The sequence below is a fragment of the Coregonus clupeaformis genome, chromosome 35, assembly GCF_020615455.1.
Source record: "Coregonus clupeaformis isolate EN_2021a chromosome 35, ASM2061545v1, whole genome shotgun sequence".
Classification (NCBI taxonomy): domain Eukaryota; kingdom Metazoa; phylum Chordata; class Actinopteri; order Salmoniformes; family Salmonidae; genus Coregonus; species Coregonus clupeaformis.
The window spans coordinates 33,147,284-33,164,988 of record NC_059226.1 but is presented as its reverse complement, the minus strand read 5'-3'; the positions used below and the strand labels follow the sequence as shown (position 1 = coordinate 33,164,988).

The following is a 17,705-nucleotide window of genomic DNA, read 5'->3' as shown; positions in this document are numbered from 1 at the left end:
TTCTGTTGTTCCCTACAGACCAGTAGACATCAGACTGACTAGTACTGTTGTTCCCTACAGACCAGTAGACATCAGACTGACTAATACTGTTGTTCCCTACAGACCAGTAGATATCAGACAGACTAATACTGTTGTTCCCTACAGACCAGTAGACATCAGAGACACAGACTAATACTGTTGTTCTCTACAGACCAGTAGATATCAGACAGACTAATACTGTTGTTCGCTACAGACCAGTAGACATCAGACAGACTAATACTGTTGTTCCCTACAGACCAGTAGATATCAGACATACTAATACTGTTGTTCCCTACAGACCAGTAGACATCAGACAGACTAATACTGTTGTTCCCTACAGACCAGTAGACATCAGACATACTAATATTGTTTATCCCTACAGACCAGTAGACATCAGACAGACTAATACTGTTGTTCCCTACAGACCAGTAGATATCAGACAGACTAATACTGTTGTTCCCTACAGACCAGTAGATATCAGATATACTAATACTGTTGTTCCCTACAAACCAATAGACATCAGACAGACTAATACTGTTGTTCCCTACAGACCAGTAGACATCAGACTGACTAATACTGGTGTTCCCTACAGACCAGTAGATATCAGACAGACTAATACTGTTGTTCCCTACAGACCAGTAGACATCAGAGAGACAGACTAATGCTGTTGTTCCCTACAAACCAGTAGACCTCAGACAGACTAATACTGTTGTTCCCTACAGACCAGTAGATATCAGACAGACTAATACTGTTGTTCCCTACAGACCAGTATATATCAGACAGACTAATACTGTTGTTCCCTACAGACCAGTAGACATCAGACAGACTAATACTGTTGTTCCCTACAGACCAGTAGATATCAGACAACTAATACTGTTGTTCCCTACAGACCAGTAGATATCAGCCAGACTAATACTGTTGTTCCCTACAGACTAATACTGTTGTTCCCTACAGACCAGTAGATATCAGACAGACTAATACTGTTGTTCCCTACAGACCAGTAGATATCAGAGAGACAGACTAATACTGTTGTTCCTTACAGACCAGTAGATATCAGACAGACTAATACTGTTGTTCCCTACAGACCAGTAGACATCAGACAGACTAATACTGTTGTTCCCTACAGACCAGTAGATATCAGACAGACTAATACTGTTGTTCCCTACAGACCAGTAGATATCAGACAGACTAATACTGTTGTTCCCTACAGACCAGTAGACATCAGACAGACTAATACTGTTGTTCCCTACAGACCAGTAGATATCAGACAGACTAATACTGTTGTTCCCTACAGACCAGTATATATCAGACAGACTAATACTGTTGTTCCCTACAGACCAGTAGACATCAGACAGACTAATACTGTTGTTCCCTACAGACCAGTAGACATCAGACAGACTAATACTGTTGTTCCCTACAGACCAGTAGATATCAGACATACTAATACTGTTGTTCCCTACAGACCAGTAGATATCACACAGACTAATACTGTTGTTCCCTACAGACCAGTAGATATCACACAGACTAATACTGTTGTTCCCTACAGACCAGTAGATATCAGACAGACTAATACTGTTGTTCCCTACAGACCAGTAGACATCAGAGAGACTAATTCTGTTGTTCCCTACAGACCAGTAGACATCAGACTGACTAGTACTGTTGTTCCCTACAGACCAGTAGACATCAGACTGACTAATACTGTTGTTCCCTACAGACCAGTAGATATCAGACAGATTAATACTGTTGTTCCCTACAGACCAGTAGACATCAGAGACACAGACTAATACTGTTGTTCCCTACAGACCAGTAGATATCAGACAGACTAATACTGTTGTTCGCTACAGACCAGTAGACATCAGACAGACTAATACTGTTGTTCCCTACAGACCAGTAGATATCAGACATACTAATACTGTTGTTCCCTACAGACCAGTAGATATCAGCCAGACTAATACTGTTGTTCCTACAGACCAGTAGACATCAGACATACTAATATTGTTTATCCCTACAGACCAGTAGACATCAGACTGACTAATACTGTTGTTCCCTACAGACCAGTAGATATCAGACAGACTAATACTGTTGTTCCCTACAGACCAGTATATATCAGATATACTAATACTGTTGTTCCCTACAAACCAATAGACATCAGACAGACTAATACTGTTGTTCCCTACAGACCAGTAGACATCAGACTGACTAATACTGTTGTTCCCTACAGACCAGTAGATATCAGACAGACTAATACTGTTGTTCCCTACAGACCAGTAGACATCAGAGAGACAGACTAATGCTGTTGTTCCCTACAAACCAGTAGACCTCAGACTGACTAATATTGTTGTTCCCTACAGACCAGTAGATATAAGACAGACTAATACTGTTGTTCCCTACAAACCAGTAGACACCAGACAGACTAATACTGTTCTTCCCTACAGACCAGTAGACATCAGAGAGACTAATACTGTTGTTCCCTACAGACCAGTAGATATCAGACAGACTAATACTGTTGTTCCCTACAGACCAGTAGATATCAGACAGACTAATACTGTTGTTCCCTACAGACCAGTAGATATCAGACAGACTAATACTGTTGTTCCCTACAGACCAGTAGACATCAGACAGACTAATACTGTTGTTCCCTACAGACCAGTAGATATCAGACAGACTAATACTGTTGTTCCCTACAGACCAGTATATATCAGACAGACTAATACTGTTGTTCCCTACAGACCAGTAGACATCAGACAGACTAATACTGTTGTTCCCTACAGACCAGTAGATATCAGACATACTAATACTGTTGTTCCCTACAGACCAGTAGATATCAGCCAGACTAATACTGTTGTTCCCTACAGACTAATACTGTTGTTCCCTACAGACCAGTAGATATCACACAGACTAATACTGTTGTTCCCTACAGACCAGTAGACATCAGAGAGAGAGACTAATACTGTTGTTCCCTACAGACCAGTAGATATCAGACAGACTAATACTGTTGTTCCCTACAGACTAATACTGTTGTTCCCTACAGACTAATACTGTTGTTCCCTACAGACCAGTAGATATCACACAGACTAATACTGTTGTTCCCTACAGACCAGTAGACATCAGAGAGAGAGACTAATACTGTTGTTCCCTACAGACCAGTAGACATCAGACAGACTAATACTGTTGTTCCCTACAGACCAGTAGACATCAGACAGACTAATACTGTTGTTCCCTACAGACCAGTAGACATCAGATAGACTAATACTGTTGTTCCCTACAGACCAGTAGACATCAGAGACACAGACTAATACTGTTGTTTACTACAGACCAGTAGATATCAGACAGACTAATACTGTTGTTCCCTACAGACCAGTATATATCAGAGAGACAGACTAATACTGTTGTTCCCTACAGACCAGTAGATATCAGACATACTAATACTGTTGTTCCCTACAGACCAGTAGATATCAGAGAGACAGACTAATACTGTTGTTCCCTACAGACCAGTAGATATCAGACATACTAATACTGTTGTTCCCTACAGACCAGTAGATATCAGAGAGACAGACTAATACTGTTGTTCCCTACAGACCAGTAGACATCAGACAGACTAATACTGTTGTTCCCTACAGACCAGTAGATATCAGACAGACTAATACTGTTGTTCCCTACAGACCAGTAGACATCAGACAGACTAATACTGTTGTTCCCTACAGACCAGTAGATATCAGACAGACTAATACTGTTGTTCCCTACAGACCAGTAGATATCAGAGAGACAGACTAATATTGTTGTTCCCTACAGACCAGTAGATATCAGACATACTAATACTGTTGTTCCCTACAGACCAGTAGATATCAGAGAGACAGACTAATACTGTTGTTCCTTACAGACCAGTAGATATCAGACATACTAATACTGTTGTTCCCTACAGACCAGTAGATATCAGAGAGACAGACTAATACTGTTGTTCCCTACAGACCAGTAGATATCAGACATACTAATACTGTTGTTCCCTGCAGACCAGTAGACATCAGACAGACTAATACTGTTGTTCCCTACAGACCAGTAGACATCAGAGACACAGACTAATACTGTTGTTCCCTACAGACCAGTAGATATCAGACAGACTAATACTGTTGTTCCCTACAGACCAGTAGACATCAGACAGACTAATACTGTTGTTCCCTACAGACCAGTAGATATCAGACAGACTAATACTGTTGTTCCCTACAGACCAGTAGACATCAGACAGACTAATACTGTTGTTCCCTACAGACCAGTAGACATCAGACAGACTAATACTGTTGTTCCCTACAGACCAGTAGATATCAGAGACACAGACTAATACTGTTGTTCCCTACAGACCAGTAGACATCAGATATACTAATACTGTTGTTCCCTACAGACCAGTAGACATCAGAGACACAGACTAATACTGTTGTTCCCTACAGACCAGTAGACATCAGAGACACAGACTAATACTGTTGTTCCCTACAGACCAGTAGACATCAGCCTGACTAATACTGTTGTTCCCTACAGACCAGTAGATATCAGACAGACTAATACTGTTGTTCCCTACAGACCAGTAGACATCAGAGAGACTAATACTGTTGTTCCCTACAGACCAGTAGACATCAGACAGACTAATACTGTTGTTCCCTACAGACCAGTAGACATCAGATATACTAATACTGTTGTTCCCTACAGACCAGTAGACATCAGAGACACAGACTAATACTGTTGTTCCCTACAGACCAGTAGACATCAGAGACACAGACTAATACTGTTGTTCCCTACAGACCAGTAGACATCAGCCTGACTAATACTGTTGTTCCCTACAGACCAGTAGATATCAGACAGACTAATACTGTTGTTCCCTACAGACCAGTAGACATCAGAGAGACTAATAATGTTGTTCCCTACAGACCAGTAGACATCAGACAGACTAATACTGTTGTTCCCTACAGACCAGTAGACATCAGAGAGACTGACTAATACTGTTGTTCCCTACAGACCAGTAGATATCAGAGACACAGACTAATACTGTTGTTCCCTACAGACCAGTAGACATCAGATATACTAATACTGTTGTTCCCTACAGACCAGTAGACATCAGAGACACAGACTAATACTGTTGTTCCCTACAGACCAGTAGACATCAGACAGACTAATACTGTTGTTCCCTACAGACCAGTAGATATCAGACAGACTAATACTGTTGTTCCCTACAGACCAGTACACATCAGAGAGACAGACTACTACTGTTGTTCCCTACAGACCAGTAGACATCAGCCTGACTAATACTGTTGTTCCCTACAGACCAGTAGATATCAGACAGACTAATACTGTTGTTCCCTACAGACCAGTAGACATCAGCCTGACTAATACTGTTGTTCCCTACAGACCAGTAGATATCAGACAGACTAATACTGTTGTTCCCTACAGACCAGTAGACATCAGAGAGACTAATACTGTTGTTCCCTACAGACCAGTAGACATCAGACAGACTAATACTGTTGTTCCCTACAGACCAGTAGACATCAGAGAGACTGACTAATAATGTTGTTCCCCTACAGACCAGTAGACATCAGAGAGACTGACTAATAATGTTGTTCCCTACAGACCAGTAGACATCAGATAGACTAATACTGTTGTTCCCTACAGACCAGTAGACATCAGAGACACAGACTAATACTGTTGTTTACTACAGACCAGTAGATATCAGACTGACTAATACTGTTGTTCCCACAGACCAGTAGACATCAGAGAGACAGACTAATACTGTTGTTCCCTACAGACCAGTAGATATCAGACAGACTAATACTGTTGTTCCCTACAGACCAGTAGATATCAGACAGACTAATACTGTTGTTCCCTACAGACCAGTAGACATCAGACTGACTAATACTGTTGTTCCCTACAGACCAGTAGACATCAGACAGACTAATACTGTTGTTCCCTACAGACCAGTAGATATCAGACAGACTAATACTGTTGTTCCCTACAGACCAGTAGACATCAGACATACTAATACTGTTGTTCCCTACAGGCCAGTAGACATCAGACAGACTAATACTGTTGTTCCCCTACAGACCAGTAGACATCAGAGAGACTAATACTGTTGTTCCCTACAGACCAATAGACATCAGAGAGACTAATACTGTTGTTCCCTACAGACCAGTAGATATCAGACATACTAATACTGTTGTTCCCTACATACCAGTAGATATCAGAGAGACAGACTAATACTGTTGTTCCCTACAGACCAGTAGATATCAGACATACTAATACTGTTGTTCCCTACAGACCAGTAGATATCAGAGAGACAGACTAATACTGTTGTTCCCTACAGACCAGTAGATATCAGACATACTAATACTGTTGTTCCCTACAGACCAGTAGACATCAGACAGACTAATACTGTTGTTCCCTACAGACCAGTAGACATCAGACAGACTAATACTGTTGTTCCCTACAGACCAGTATATATCAGACAGACTAATACTGTTGTTCCCTACAGACCAGTAGACATCAGACAGACTAATACTGTTGTTCCCTACAGACCAGTAGACATCAGACAGACTAATACTGTTGTTCCCTACAGACCAGTAGACATCAGAGAGACTAATACTGTTGTTCCCTACAGACCAGTAGACATCAGACAGACTAATACTGTTGTTCCCTACAGACCAGTAGACATCAGACAGACTAATACTGTTGTTCCCTACAGACCAGTAGATATCAGAGAGACTAATACTGTTGTTCCCTACAGACCAGTAGATATCAGACAGACTAATACTGTTGTTCCCCTACAGACCAGTAGACATCAGAGACACAGACTAATACTGTTGTTCCCTACAGACCAGTAGACATCAGCCTGACTAATACTGTTGTTCCCTACAGACCAGTAGATATCAGACAGACTAATACTGTTGTTCCCTACAGACCAGTAGACATCAGAGAGACTAATACTGTTGTTCCCTACAGACCAGTAGATATCAGAGAGACAGACTAATACTGTTGTTCCCTACATACCAGTAGATATCAGACATACTAATACTGTTGTTCCCTACAGACCAGTAGACATCAGACAGACTAATACTGTTGTTCCCTACAGACCAGTAGACATCAGACAGACTAATACTGTTGTTCCCTACAGACCAGTAGACATCAGAGACACAGACTAATACTGTTGTTCCCTACAGACCAGTAGACATCAGAGACACAGACTAATACTGTTGTTCCCTACAGACCAGTAGACATCAGACAGACTAATACTGTTGTTCCCTACAGACCAGTAGATATCAGACAGACTAATACTGTTGTTCCCTACAGACCAGTAGACATCAGACAGACTAATACTGTTGTTCCCTACAGACCAGTAGACATCAGACAGACTAATACTGTTGTTCCCTACAGACCAGTAGACATCAGAGAGACTGACTAATAATGTTGTTCCCTACAGACCAGTAGACATCAGACAGACTAATACTGTTGTTCCCTACAGACCAGTAGACATCAGAGAGACTAATACTGTTGTTCCCTACAGACCAGAAGACATCAGACAGACTAATACTGTTGTTCCCTACAGACCAGTAGACATCAGACAGACTAATACTGTTGTTCCCTACAGACCAGTAGACATCAGAGAGACTAATACTGTTGGTCCCTACAGACCAGTAGACATCAGAGAGACTAATACTGTTGTTCCCTACAGACCAGTAGACATCAGAGAGACTAATACTGTTGTTCCCTACAGACCAGTAGATATCAGACAGACTAATACTGTTGTTCCCTACAGACCAGTAGATATCAGACAGACTAATACTGTTGTTCCCTACAGACCAGTAGATATCAGACAGACTAATACTGTTGTTCCCTACAGACCAGTAGATATCATACAGGCTAATATTGTTGTTCCCTACAGACCAGTAGACATCAGAGAGACAGACTAATACTGTTGTTCCCTACAGACCAGTAAACACCAGACAGACTAATACTGTTGTTCCCTACAGACCAGTAGACATCAGACAGACTAATACTGTTGTTCCCTACAGACCAGTAGACATCAGACAGACTAATACTGTTGTTCGCTACAGACCAGTAGACATCAGACAGACTAATACTGTTGTTCCCTACAGACCAGTAGATATCAGACAGACTAATACTGTTGTTCCCTACAGACCAGTAGATATCAGAGAGACAGACTAATATTGTTGTTCCCTACAGACCAGTAGATATCAGACATACTAATACTGTTGTTCCCTACAGACCAGTAGATATCAGAGAGACAGACTAATACTGTTGTTCCTTACAGACCAGTAGATATCAGACATACTAATACTGTTGTTCCCTACAGACCAGTAGATATCAGAGAGACAGACTAATACTGTTGTTCCCTACAGACCAGTAGATATCAGACATACTAATACTGTTGTTCCCTGCAGACCAGTAGACATCAGACAGACTAATACTGTTGTTCCCTACAGACCAGTAGACATCAGAGACACAGACTAATACTGTTGTTCCCTACAGACCAGTAGATATCAGACAGACTAATACTGTTGTTCCCTACAGACCAGTAGACATCAGACAGACTAATACTGTTGTTCCCTACAGACCAGTAGATATCAGACAGACTAATACTGTTGTTCCCTACAGACCAGTAGACATCAGACAGACTAATACTGTTGTTCCCTACAGACCAGTAGACATCAGACAGACTAATACTGTTGTTCCCTACAGACCAGTAGATATCAGAGACACAGACTAATACTGTTGTTCCCTACAGACCAGTAGACATCAGATATACTAATACTGTTGTTCCCTACAGACCAGTAGACATCAGAGACACAGACTAATACTGTTGTTCCCTACAGACCAGTAGACATCAGAGACACAGACTAATACTGTTGTTCCCTACAGACCAGTAGACATCAGCCTGACTAATACTGTTGTTCCCTACAGACCAGTAGATATCAGACAGACTAATACTGTTGTTCCCTACAGACCAGTAGACATCAGAGAGACTAATACTGTTGTTCCCTACAGACCAGTAGACATCAGACAGACTAATACTGTTGTTCCCTACAGACCAGTAGACATCAGATATACTAATACTGTTGTTCCCTACAGACCAGTAGACATCAGAGACACAGACTAATACTGTTGTTCCCTACAGACCAGTAGACATCAGAGACACAGACTAATACTGTTGTTCCCTACAGACCAGTAGACATCAGCCTGACTAATACTGTTGTTCCCTACAGACCAGTAGATATCAGACAGACTAATACTGTTGTTCCCTACAGACCAGTAGACATCAGAGAGACTAATAATGTTGTTCCCTACAGACCAGTAGACATCAGACAGACTAATACTGTTGTTCCCTACAGACCAGTAGACATCAGAGAGACTGACTAATACTGTTGTTCCCTACAGACCAGTAGATATCAGAGTAACAGACTAATACTGTTGTTCCCTACAGACCAGTAGACATCAGATATACTAATACTGTTGTTCCCTACAGACCAGTAGACATCAGAGACACAGACTAATACTGTTGTTCCCTACAGACCAGTAGACATCAGACAGACTAATACTGTTGTTCCCTACAGACCAGTAGATATCAGACAGACTAATACTGTTGTTCCCTACAGACCAGTACACATCAGAGAGACAGACTACTACTGTTGTTCCCTACAGACCAGTAGACATCAGCCTGACTAATACTGTTGTTCCCTACAGACCAGTAGATATCAGACAGACTAATACTGTTGTTCCCTACAGACCAGTAGACATCAGCCTGACTAATACTGTTGTTCCCTACAGACCAGTAGATATCAGACAGACTAATACTGTTGTTCCCTACAGACCAGTAGACATCAGAGAGACTAATACTGTTGTTCCCTACAGACCAGTAGACATCAGACAGACTAATACTGTTGTTCCCTACAGACCAGTAGACATCAGAGAGACTGACTAATAATGTTGTTCCCTACAGACCAGTAGACATCAGAGAGACTGACTAATAATGTTGTTCCCTACAGACCAGTAGACATCAGATAGACTAATACTGTTGTTCCCTACAGACCAGTAGACATCAGAGACACAGACTAATACTGTTGTTTACTACAGACCAGTAGATATCAGACTGACTAATACTGTTGTTCCCTACAGACCAGTAGACATCAGAGAGACAGACTAATACTGTTGTTCCCTACAGACCAGTAGATATCAGACAGACTAATACTGTTGTTCCCTACAGACCAGTAGATATCAGACAGACTAATACTGTTGTTCCCTACAGACCAGTAGACATCAGAGAGACAGACTAATACTGTTGTTCCCTACAGACCAGTAGACATCAGACAGACTAATACTGTTGTTCCCTACAGACCAGTAGATATCAGACAGACTAATACTGTTGTTCCCTACAGACCAGTAGACATCAGACATACTAATACTGTTGTTCCCTACAGGCCAGTAGACATCAGACAGACTAATACTGTTGTTCCCTACAGACCAGTAGACATCAGAGAGACTAATACTGTTGTTCCCTACAGACCAATAGACATCAGAGAGACTAATACTGTTGTTCCCTACAGACCAGTAGATATCAGACATACTAATACTGTTGTTCCCTACATACCAGTAGATATCAGAGAGACAGACTAATACTGTTGTTCCCTACAGACCAGTAGATATCAGACATACTAATACTGTTGTTCCCTACAGACCAGTAGATATCAGAGAGACAGACTAATACTGTTGTTCCCTACAGACCAGTAGATATCAGACATACTAATACTGTTGTTCCCTACAGACCAGTAGACATCAGACAGACTAATACTGTTGTTCCCTACAGACCAGTAGACATCAGACAGACTAATACTGTTGTTCCCTACAGACCAGTATATATCAGACAGACTAATACTGTTGTTCCCCTACAGACCAGTAGACATCAGACAGACTAATACTGTTGTTCCCTACAGACCAGTAGACATCAGACAGACTAATACTGTTGTTCCCTACAGACCAGTAGACATCAGAGAGACTAATACTGTTGTTCCCTACAGACCAGTAGACATCAGACAGACTAATACTGTTGTTCCCTACAGACCAGTAGACATCAGACAGACTAATACTGTTGTTCCCTACAGACCAGTAGATATCAGAGAGACTAATACTGTTGTTCCCTACAGACCAGTAGATATCAGACAGACTAATACTGTTGTTCCCTACAGACCAGTAGACATCAGAGACACAGACTAATACTGTTGTTCCCTACAGACCAGTAGACATCAGCCTGACTAATACTGTTGTTCCCTACAGACCAGTAGATATCAGACAGACTAATACTGTTGTTCCCTACAGACCAGTAGACATCAGAGAGACTAATACTGTTGTTCCCTACAGACCAGTAGATATCAGAGAGACAGACTAATACTGTTGTTCCCTACATACCAGTAGATATCAGACATACTAATACTGTTGTTCCCTACAGACCAGTAGACATCAGACAGACTAATACTGTTGTTCCCTACAGACCAGTAGACATCAGACAGACTAATACTGTTGTTCCCTACAGACCAGTAGACATCAGAGACACAGACTAATACTGTTGTTCCCTACAGACCAGTAGACATCAGAGACACAGACTAATACTGTTGTTCCCTACAGACCAGTAGACATCAGACAGACTAATACTGTTGTTCCCTACAGACCAGTAGATATCAGACAGACTAATACTGTTGTTCCCTACAGACCAGTAGACATCAGACAGACTAATACTGTTGTTCCCTACAGACCAGTAGACATCAGACAGACTAATACTGTTGTTCCCTACAGACCAGTAGACATCAGAGAGACTGACTAATAATGTTGTTCCCCTACAGACCAGTAGACATCAGACAGACTAATACTGTTGTTCCCTACAGACCAGTAGACATCAGAGAGACTAATACTGTTGTTCCCTACAGACCAGAAGACATCAGACAGACTAATACTGTTGTTCCCTACAGACCAGTAGACATCAGACAGACTAATACTGTTGTTCCCTACAGACCAGTAGACATCAGAGAGACTAATACTGTTGGTCCCTACAGACCAGTAGACATCAGAGAGACTAATACTGTTGTTCCCTACAGACCAGTAGACATCAGAGAGACTAATACTGTTGTTCCCTACAGACCAGTAGATATCAGACAGACTAATACTGTTGTTCCCTACAGACCAGTAGATATCAGACAGACTAATACTGTTGTTCCCTACAGACCAGTAGATATCAGACAGACTAATACTGTTGTTCCCTACAGACCAGTAGATATCATACAGGCTAATATTGTTGTTCCCTACAGACCAGTAGACATCAGACAGACTAATACTGTTGTTCCCTACAGACCAGTAGACATCAGACAGACTAATACTGTTGTTCCCTACAGACCAGTAGACATCAGACAGACTAATACTGTTGTTCCTACAGACCAGTAGACATCAGACAGACTAATACTGTTGTTCCCCTACAGACCAGTAGACATCAGACAGACTAATACTGTTGTTCCCTACAGACCAGTAGACATCAGACAGACTAATACTGTTGTTCCCTACAGACCAGTAGACATCAAGAGACAGACTAATACTGTTGTTCCCTACAGACCAGTAGATATCAGAGACAGACTAATACTGTTGTTCCCTACAGACCAGTAGATATCAGAGAGACAGACTAATACTGTTGTTCCCTACAGACCAGTAGACATCAGAGACACAGACTAATACTGTTGTTCCCTACAGACCAGTAGACATCAGACAGACTAATACTGTTGTTCCCTACAGACCAGTAGACATCAGAGACACAGACTAATACTATTGTTCCCTACAGACCAGTAGATATCAGACAGACTAATACTGTTGTTCCCTACAGACCAGTAGACATCAGACAGACTAATACTGTTGTTCCCTACAGACCAGTAGATATCAGACAGACTAATACTGTTGTTCCCTACAGACCAGTAGACATCAGACAGACTAATACTGTTGTTCCCTACAGACCAGTAGATATCAGACAGACTAATACTGTTGTTCCCTACAGACCAGTAGATATCAGACAGACTAATACTGTTGTTCCCTACAGACCAGTAGACATCAGACAGTCTAATACTCAGACATAAACAATGATTACCTGTTGATGGTTTTTGTGTGTAGGTTAGGGTAATGACATATTGTGTTGATAGTCATGTATTGATATGATGTGTGCACTGTGTAGTACAGTATTACTGCTCCAGGGGCGCTGCACTGCAGCTTATCCTGTTCTTCCATTCCCTCAGGGTGTGTGGAGGTGTGTAAGGGCTGGTTTCCCAGACACAGAGTAAGCCTAGTCCTAGACTAACAATCATGTTCAATGGAGATCACTATGGAAAGTGCTTCCTAGTCCAAGACTAGTCTTAATCTGTGTCCAGGAAACAAGGCCCAAAGTATTCTTCTACTTTTCAACAGGATACCTACGGACGTGAACTGTATGTTGATGGGATCGTCGAAGGACAGTTTGGTCTGCAGGTCCTGCAGCTCCTGGTGGTGCTGTCTGCTTCCAGCCTGCATCACGTCCTCTACATGTACAGTCCCTGTCTGTCTGCTGTCTGACACTATCACCATACACAGGTCTGGTAGCCTGGCAGGAGGAACACATTAGGCTAACATTACAGGAACACAATGACAGTTACATTACAGTAACATTACAGGAACAACCTTCATTAGGGCCTCTACTGTCCCTGTCTGTCTGCTGTCTGTCATCATCACCATACACAGGCAATGAGGTTGGTTCCATTTACAGTTACAGGTACATAGACATCCACCAGTGGTAACATCCACCGGTGCCTGATCCAGCTCCGGTTAGCTGCTCCACTCCGGAGCCAGAGCAATCCGCTCCACCGGTGCCTAGTCCAGCTCCGGTCAGCGGCTCCAGTCCGGAGCCTGTGTAGTTCGATCCACCGTCGTCGGGTCCAGCTCCAGTCAGCGGTTCCAGTCCAGACCCAGACGTCAGCCCCTCTCCAGGTTCGGGGTCTCCCACACCAGGGTCCAGACAGGGCTTGGTAATTCGTGGGAGGGGGGAGAGGGGAAGCAGCGCGCCGAGGTCCAGACCAAACCAGGGGCGCAACAGGGAGGTGGAGAGAAAGTGGTGGTCACGCCCGGAGCCGGATCCGCCTCCGAGGCGGAATGCCCACCCGGCCCCTACCCTGTTATGTTTATGTGGCGCGGTCAGAGTCCGCACCTTTGGGGGGGGGGTACTGTCACGCCCTGACTCAACGGACGTTTATTTGTTGAGTCAGGGTGTGTATATTCCGTGTTGTGTTGTTTCTATGGTGTAGTATCTGGTATGTCTATTTCTATGTTGGCCGGGGTGGTTCCCAATCAGAGGCAGCTGTCGCTCGTTGTCTCTGATTGGGGACCATACTTAGGCAGCCTTTTGGCACCTGTTAGTTGTGGGATCTTGTTCCGTATAGGTTTGTTGTGTGTACCTTAAGACTTCACGTATCGTTTGTTTGTTGTTTTGTCGTGTTTGCACAGTTATAATAAACATGTACGCTTATCACGCTGCGCCTTGGTTCGACCAATCTTTAAACAATCGTGACAACGACAACACTTTGACTGGAATTACTGTAGGTTTCAAAGTCCAGCGAGACACAAAACATAATGCCTGTTGTTATGTTATCCCTGCTAAACCTCTACAGTCCTGTTATGTTACCCCTCCTAAACCTCTACAGTCCTGTTATGTTACCCCTCCTAAACCTCTACAGTCCTGTTATGTTACCCCTCCTAAACCTCTACAGTCCTGTTATGTTACCCCTCCTAAACCTCTACAGTCCTGTTATGTTACCCCTCCTAAACCTCTACAGTCCTGTTATGTTACCCCTCCTAAACCTCTACAGTCCTGTTATGTTACCCCTCCTAAACCTCTACAGTCCTGTTATGTTACCCCTCCTAAACCTCTACAGTCCTGTTATGTTACCCCTCCTAAACCTCTACAGTCCCACACTTCACTATGTACACTGCTCAAAAAAATTAAGGGAACACTTAAACAACACAATGTAACTCCAAGTCAATCACACTTCTGTGAAATCAAACTGTCCACTTAGGAAGCAACACTGATTGACAATACATTTCACATGCTGTTGTGCAAATGGAATAGACAACAGGTGGAAATTATAGGCAATTAGCAAGACACTCCCAATAAAGGACTGGTTTTGCAGGTGGTGACCACAGACCACTTCTCAGTTCCTATGCTTCCTGGCTGATGTTTTTGTCACTTTTGAATGCTGGCGGTGCTTTCGCTCTAGTGGTAGCATGAGACAGAGTCTACAACCCACACAAGTGGCTCAGGTAGTGCAGCTCATCCAGGATGGCACATCAATGCGAGCTGTGGCAAGAAGGTTTGCTGTGTCTGTCAGCGTAGTGTCCAGAGCATGGAGGCGCTACCAGGAGACAGGCCAGTACATCAGGAGATGTGGAGGAGGCCGTAGGAGGGCAACAACCCAGCAGCAGGACTGCTACCTCTGCCTTTGTGCAAGGAGGAGCAGGAGGAGCACTGCCAGAGCCCTGCAAAATGACCTCCAGCAGGCCACAAATGTGCATGTGTCTGCTCAAACGGTCAGAAACAGACTCCATGAGGGTGGTATGAGGGCCCGACGTCCACAGGTGGGGGTTGTGCTTACAGCCCAACACCGTGCAGGACGTTGGCATTTGCCAGAGAACACCAAGATTGGCAAATTCGCCACTGGCGCCCTGTGCTCTTCACAGATGAAAGCAGGTTCACACTGAGCACGTGACAGACGTGACAGAGTCTGGAGACGCCGTGGAGAACGTTCTGCTGCCTGCAACATCCTCCAGCATGACCGGTTTGGTGGTGGGTCAGTCATGGTGTGGGGTGGCATTTCTTTGGGGGGCTGCACAGCCCTCCATGTGCTCGCCAGAGGTAGCCTGACTGCCATTAGGTACCGAGATGAGATCCTCAGACCATATGCTGGTGTGGTTGGCCCTGGGTTCCTCCTAATGCAAGACAATGCTAGACCTCATGTGGCTGGAGTGTGTCAGCAGTTCCTGCAAGAGGAAGGCATTGATGCTATGGACTGGCCCGCCCGTTCCCCAGACCTGAATCCAATTGAGCACATCTGGGACATCATGTCTCGCTCCATCCACCAACGCCACGTTGCACCACAGACTGTCCAGGAGTTGGCGGATGCTTTAGTCCAGGTCTGGGAGGAGATCCCTCAGGAGACCATCCGCCACCTCATTAGGAGCATGCCCAGGAATTGTAGGGAGGACATACAGGCACGTGGAGGCCACATACACTACTGAGCCTAATTTTGACTTGTTTTAAGGACATTACATCAAAGTTGGATCAGCCTGTAGTAAGGTTTTCCACTTTAATTTTGAGGGTGACTCCAAATCCAGACCTCCATGGGTTGATAAATTTGATTTCCATTGATCATTTTTGTGTGATTTTGTTGTCAGCACATTCAACTATGTAAAGAAAAAAGTATTTAATAAGATTATTTCATTCATTCAGATCTAGGATGTGTTATTTTAGTGTTCCCTTAATTTTTTTGAGCAGTGTAGTTAAAAAGACCATTAGAAATGCACTGACAGATCATACATGTATGTTCCTTGGGTGAGAAGGGTGTAAGGAGGGAATGGACTCATGGCATCCAAATGTGATGTAACAGATTAGATGTGAATATATAGGATGGGTGTTCCCTAGTGTCACCCACACTGTGGAAAGAGACTAGCTGTTCGCTGGAGACTCACATCCTCCTGAAACTGGGCGAAGGTTTTGTGGACCCCATCCTGCAGGAACACCAGGGCCTCTCTGTGGGGCCAGCGGTCAGCTGCCGCCTGCAGACTCTGACCAACCGTCTGGCCCAGCAGGGACACTGAGGACGCCCCATGGACGTAGCTGCAGCTCTGCCCCGGGACCAGGGGGGGACTGTCCACATGGAGCGACCTGCTGAGGGAGAGATATGACTTATTATAAGCCTTTATAAGACATTATGATGAAGACGTTATAAAGGCCCAGCAGGGTCACTGAGGAGGTCCCGTGGACGTAGCTACAGCTCACATACGTGTACTGCTTATAAATGTGATATGCCTGGGTTATAAATGTGTTATGAATGTGGAAAGGATTTCATTCCTGTCCTGTAGCTCAGTTCAGTAGCTTTGATGTGTCTGGGTGGTTTAATACATAATCCACAGCATAATTATTAACTTAACCATTCTAAAAGAGATATTCAAAGTCTGATTTGTTATTGTTACCCATCTACCAATCACTGCCCTTCTTTATGAGGCTTTCGAAAAGCTCCCTGGTCTTTGTAGTTGAATCTGTGCTTGAAATTCAATACTTGGCTGAGGGACCTTACATATGTTGTATGTATGGAGGACAGAGGAAGGGTTAGTCATTTAAAAATCATGTCAACACCTATTATTTCACACAGAGTGAGTTCATGTAACTTATGTTATTTGTTTACGAAAGTTTACTCCTGAACTAATTTAGGCTTGCCTGAACAAAGGGGCTGAACACTTATGCAATTACTATATTTTAGTCATCTAATTTTTTGTCATCTTTAAAAAAATAAAAATAAAATGTTCCACTATGACATTACAGAGTATTCTGAGTACAGTGGGGAAAAAAGTATTTAGTCAGCCAC

The 17,705-nt window shown here is 43.2% G+C and overlaps 1 protein-coding gene across 1 annotated transcript in view; it reads right to left on the bottom strand.

Annotated features, from left to right (window-relative positions):
• The window catches only part of LOC121551848 (medium-chain acyl-CoA ligase ACSF2, mitochondrial-like), a gene marked incomplete at its 5' end in the record, with an annotated part of 55,622 nt that extends 38,579 nt beyond the window's left edge, over positions 1-17,043 (bottom strand). Inside the window, 2 exons of the mRNA XM_045210711.1 lie at positions 13,513-13,689; positions 16,810-17,043. Of these exons, the coding sequence (XP_045066646.1) occupies positions 13,513-13,689; positions 16,810-17,043 (411 nt within the window). The remainder of the gene's footprint in view (positions 1-13,512; positions 13,690-16,809) is intronic.
• Between the last annotated feature and the right edge of the window lie 662 nt (positions 17,044-17,705).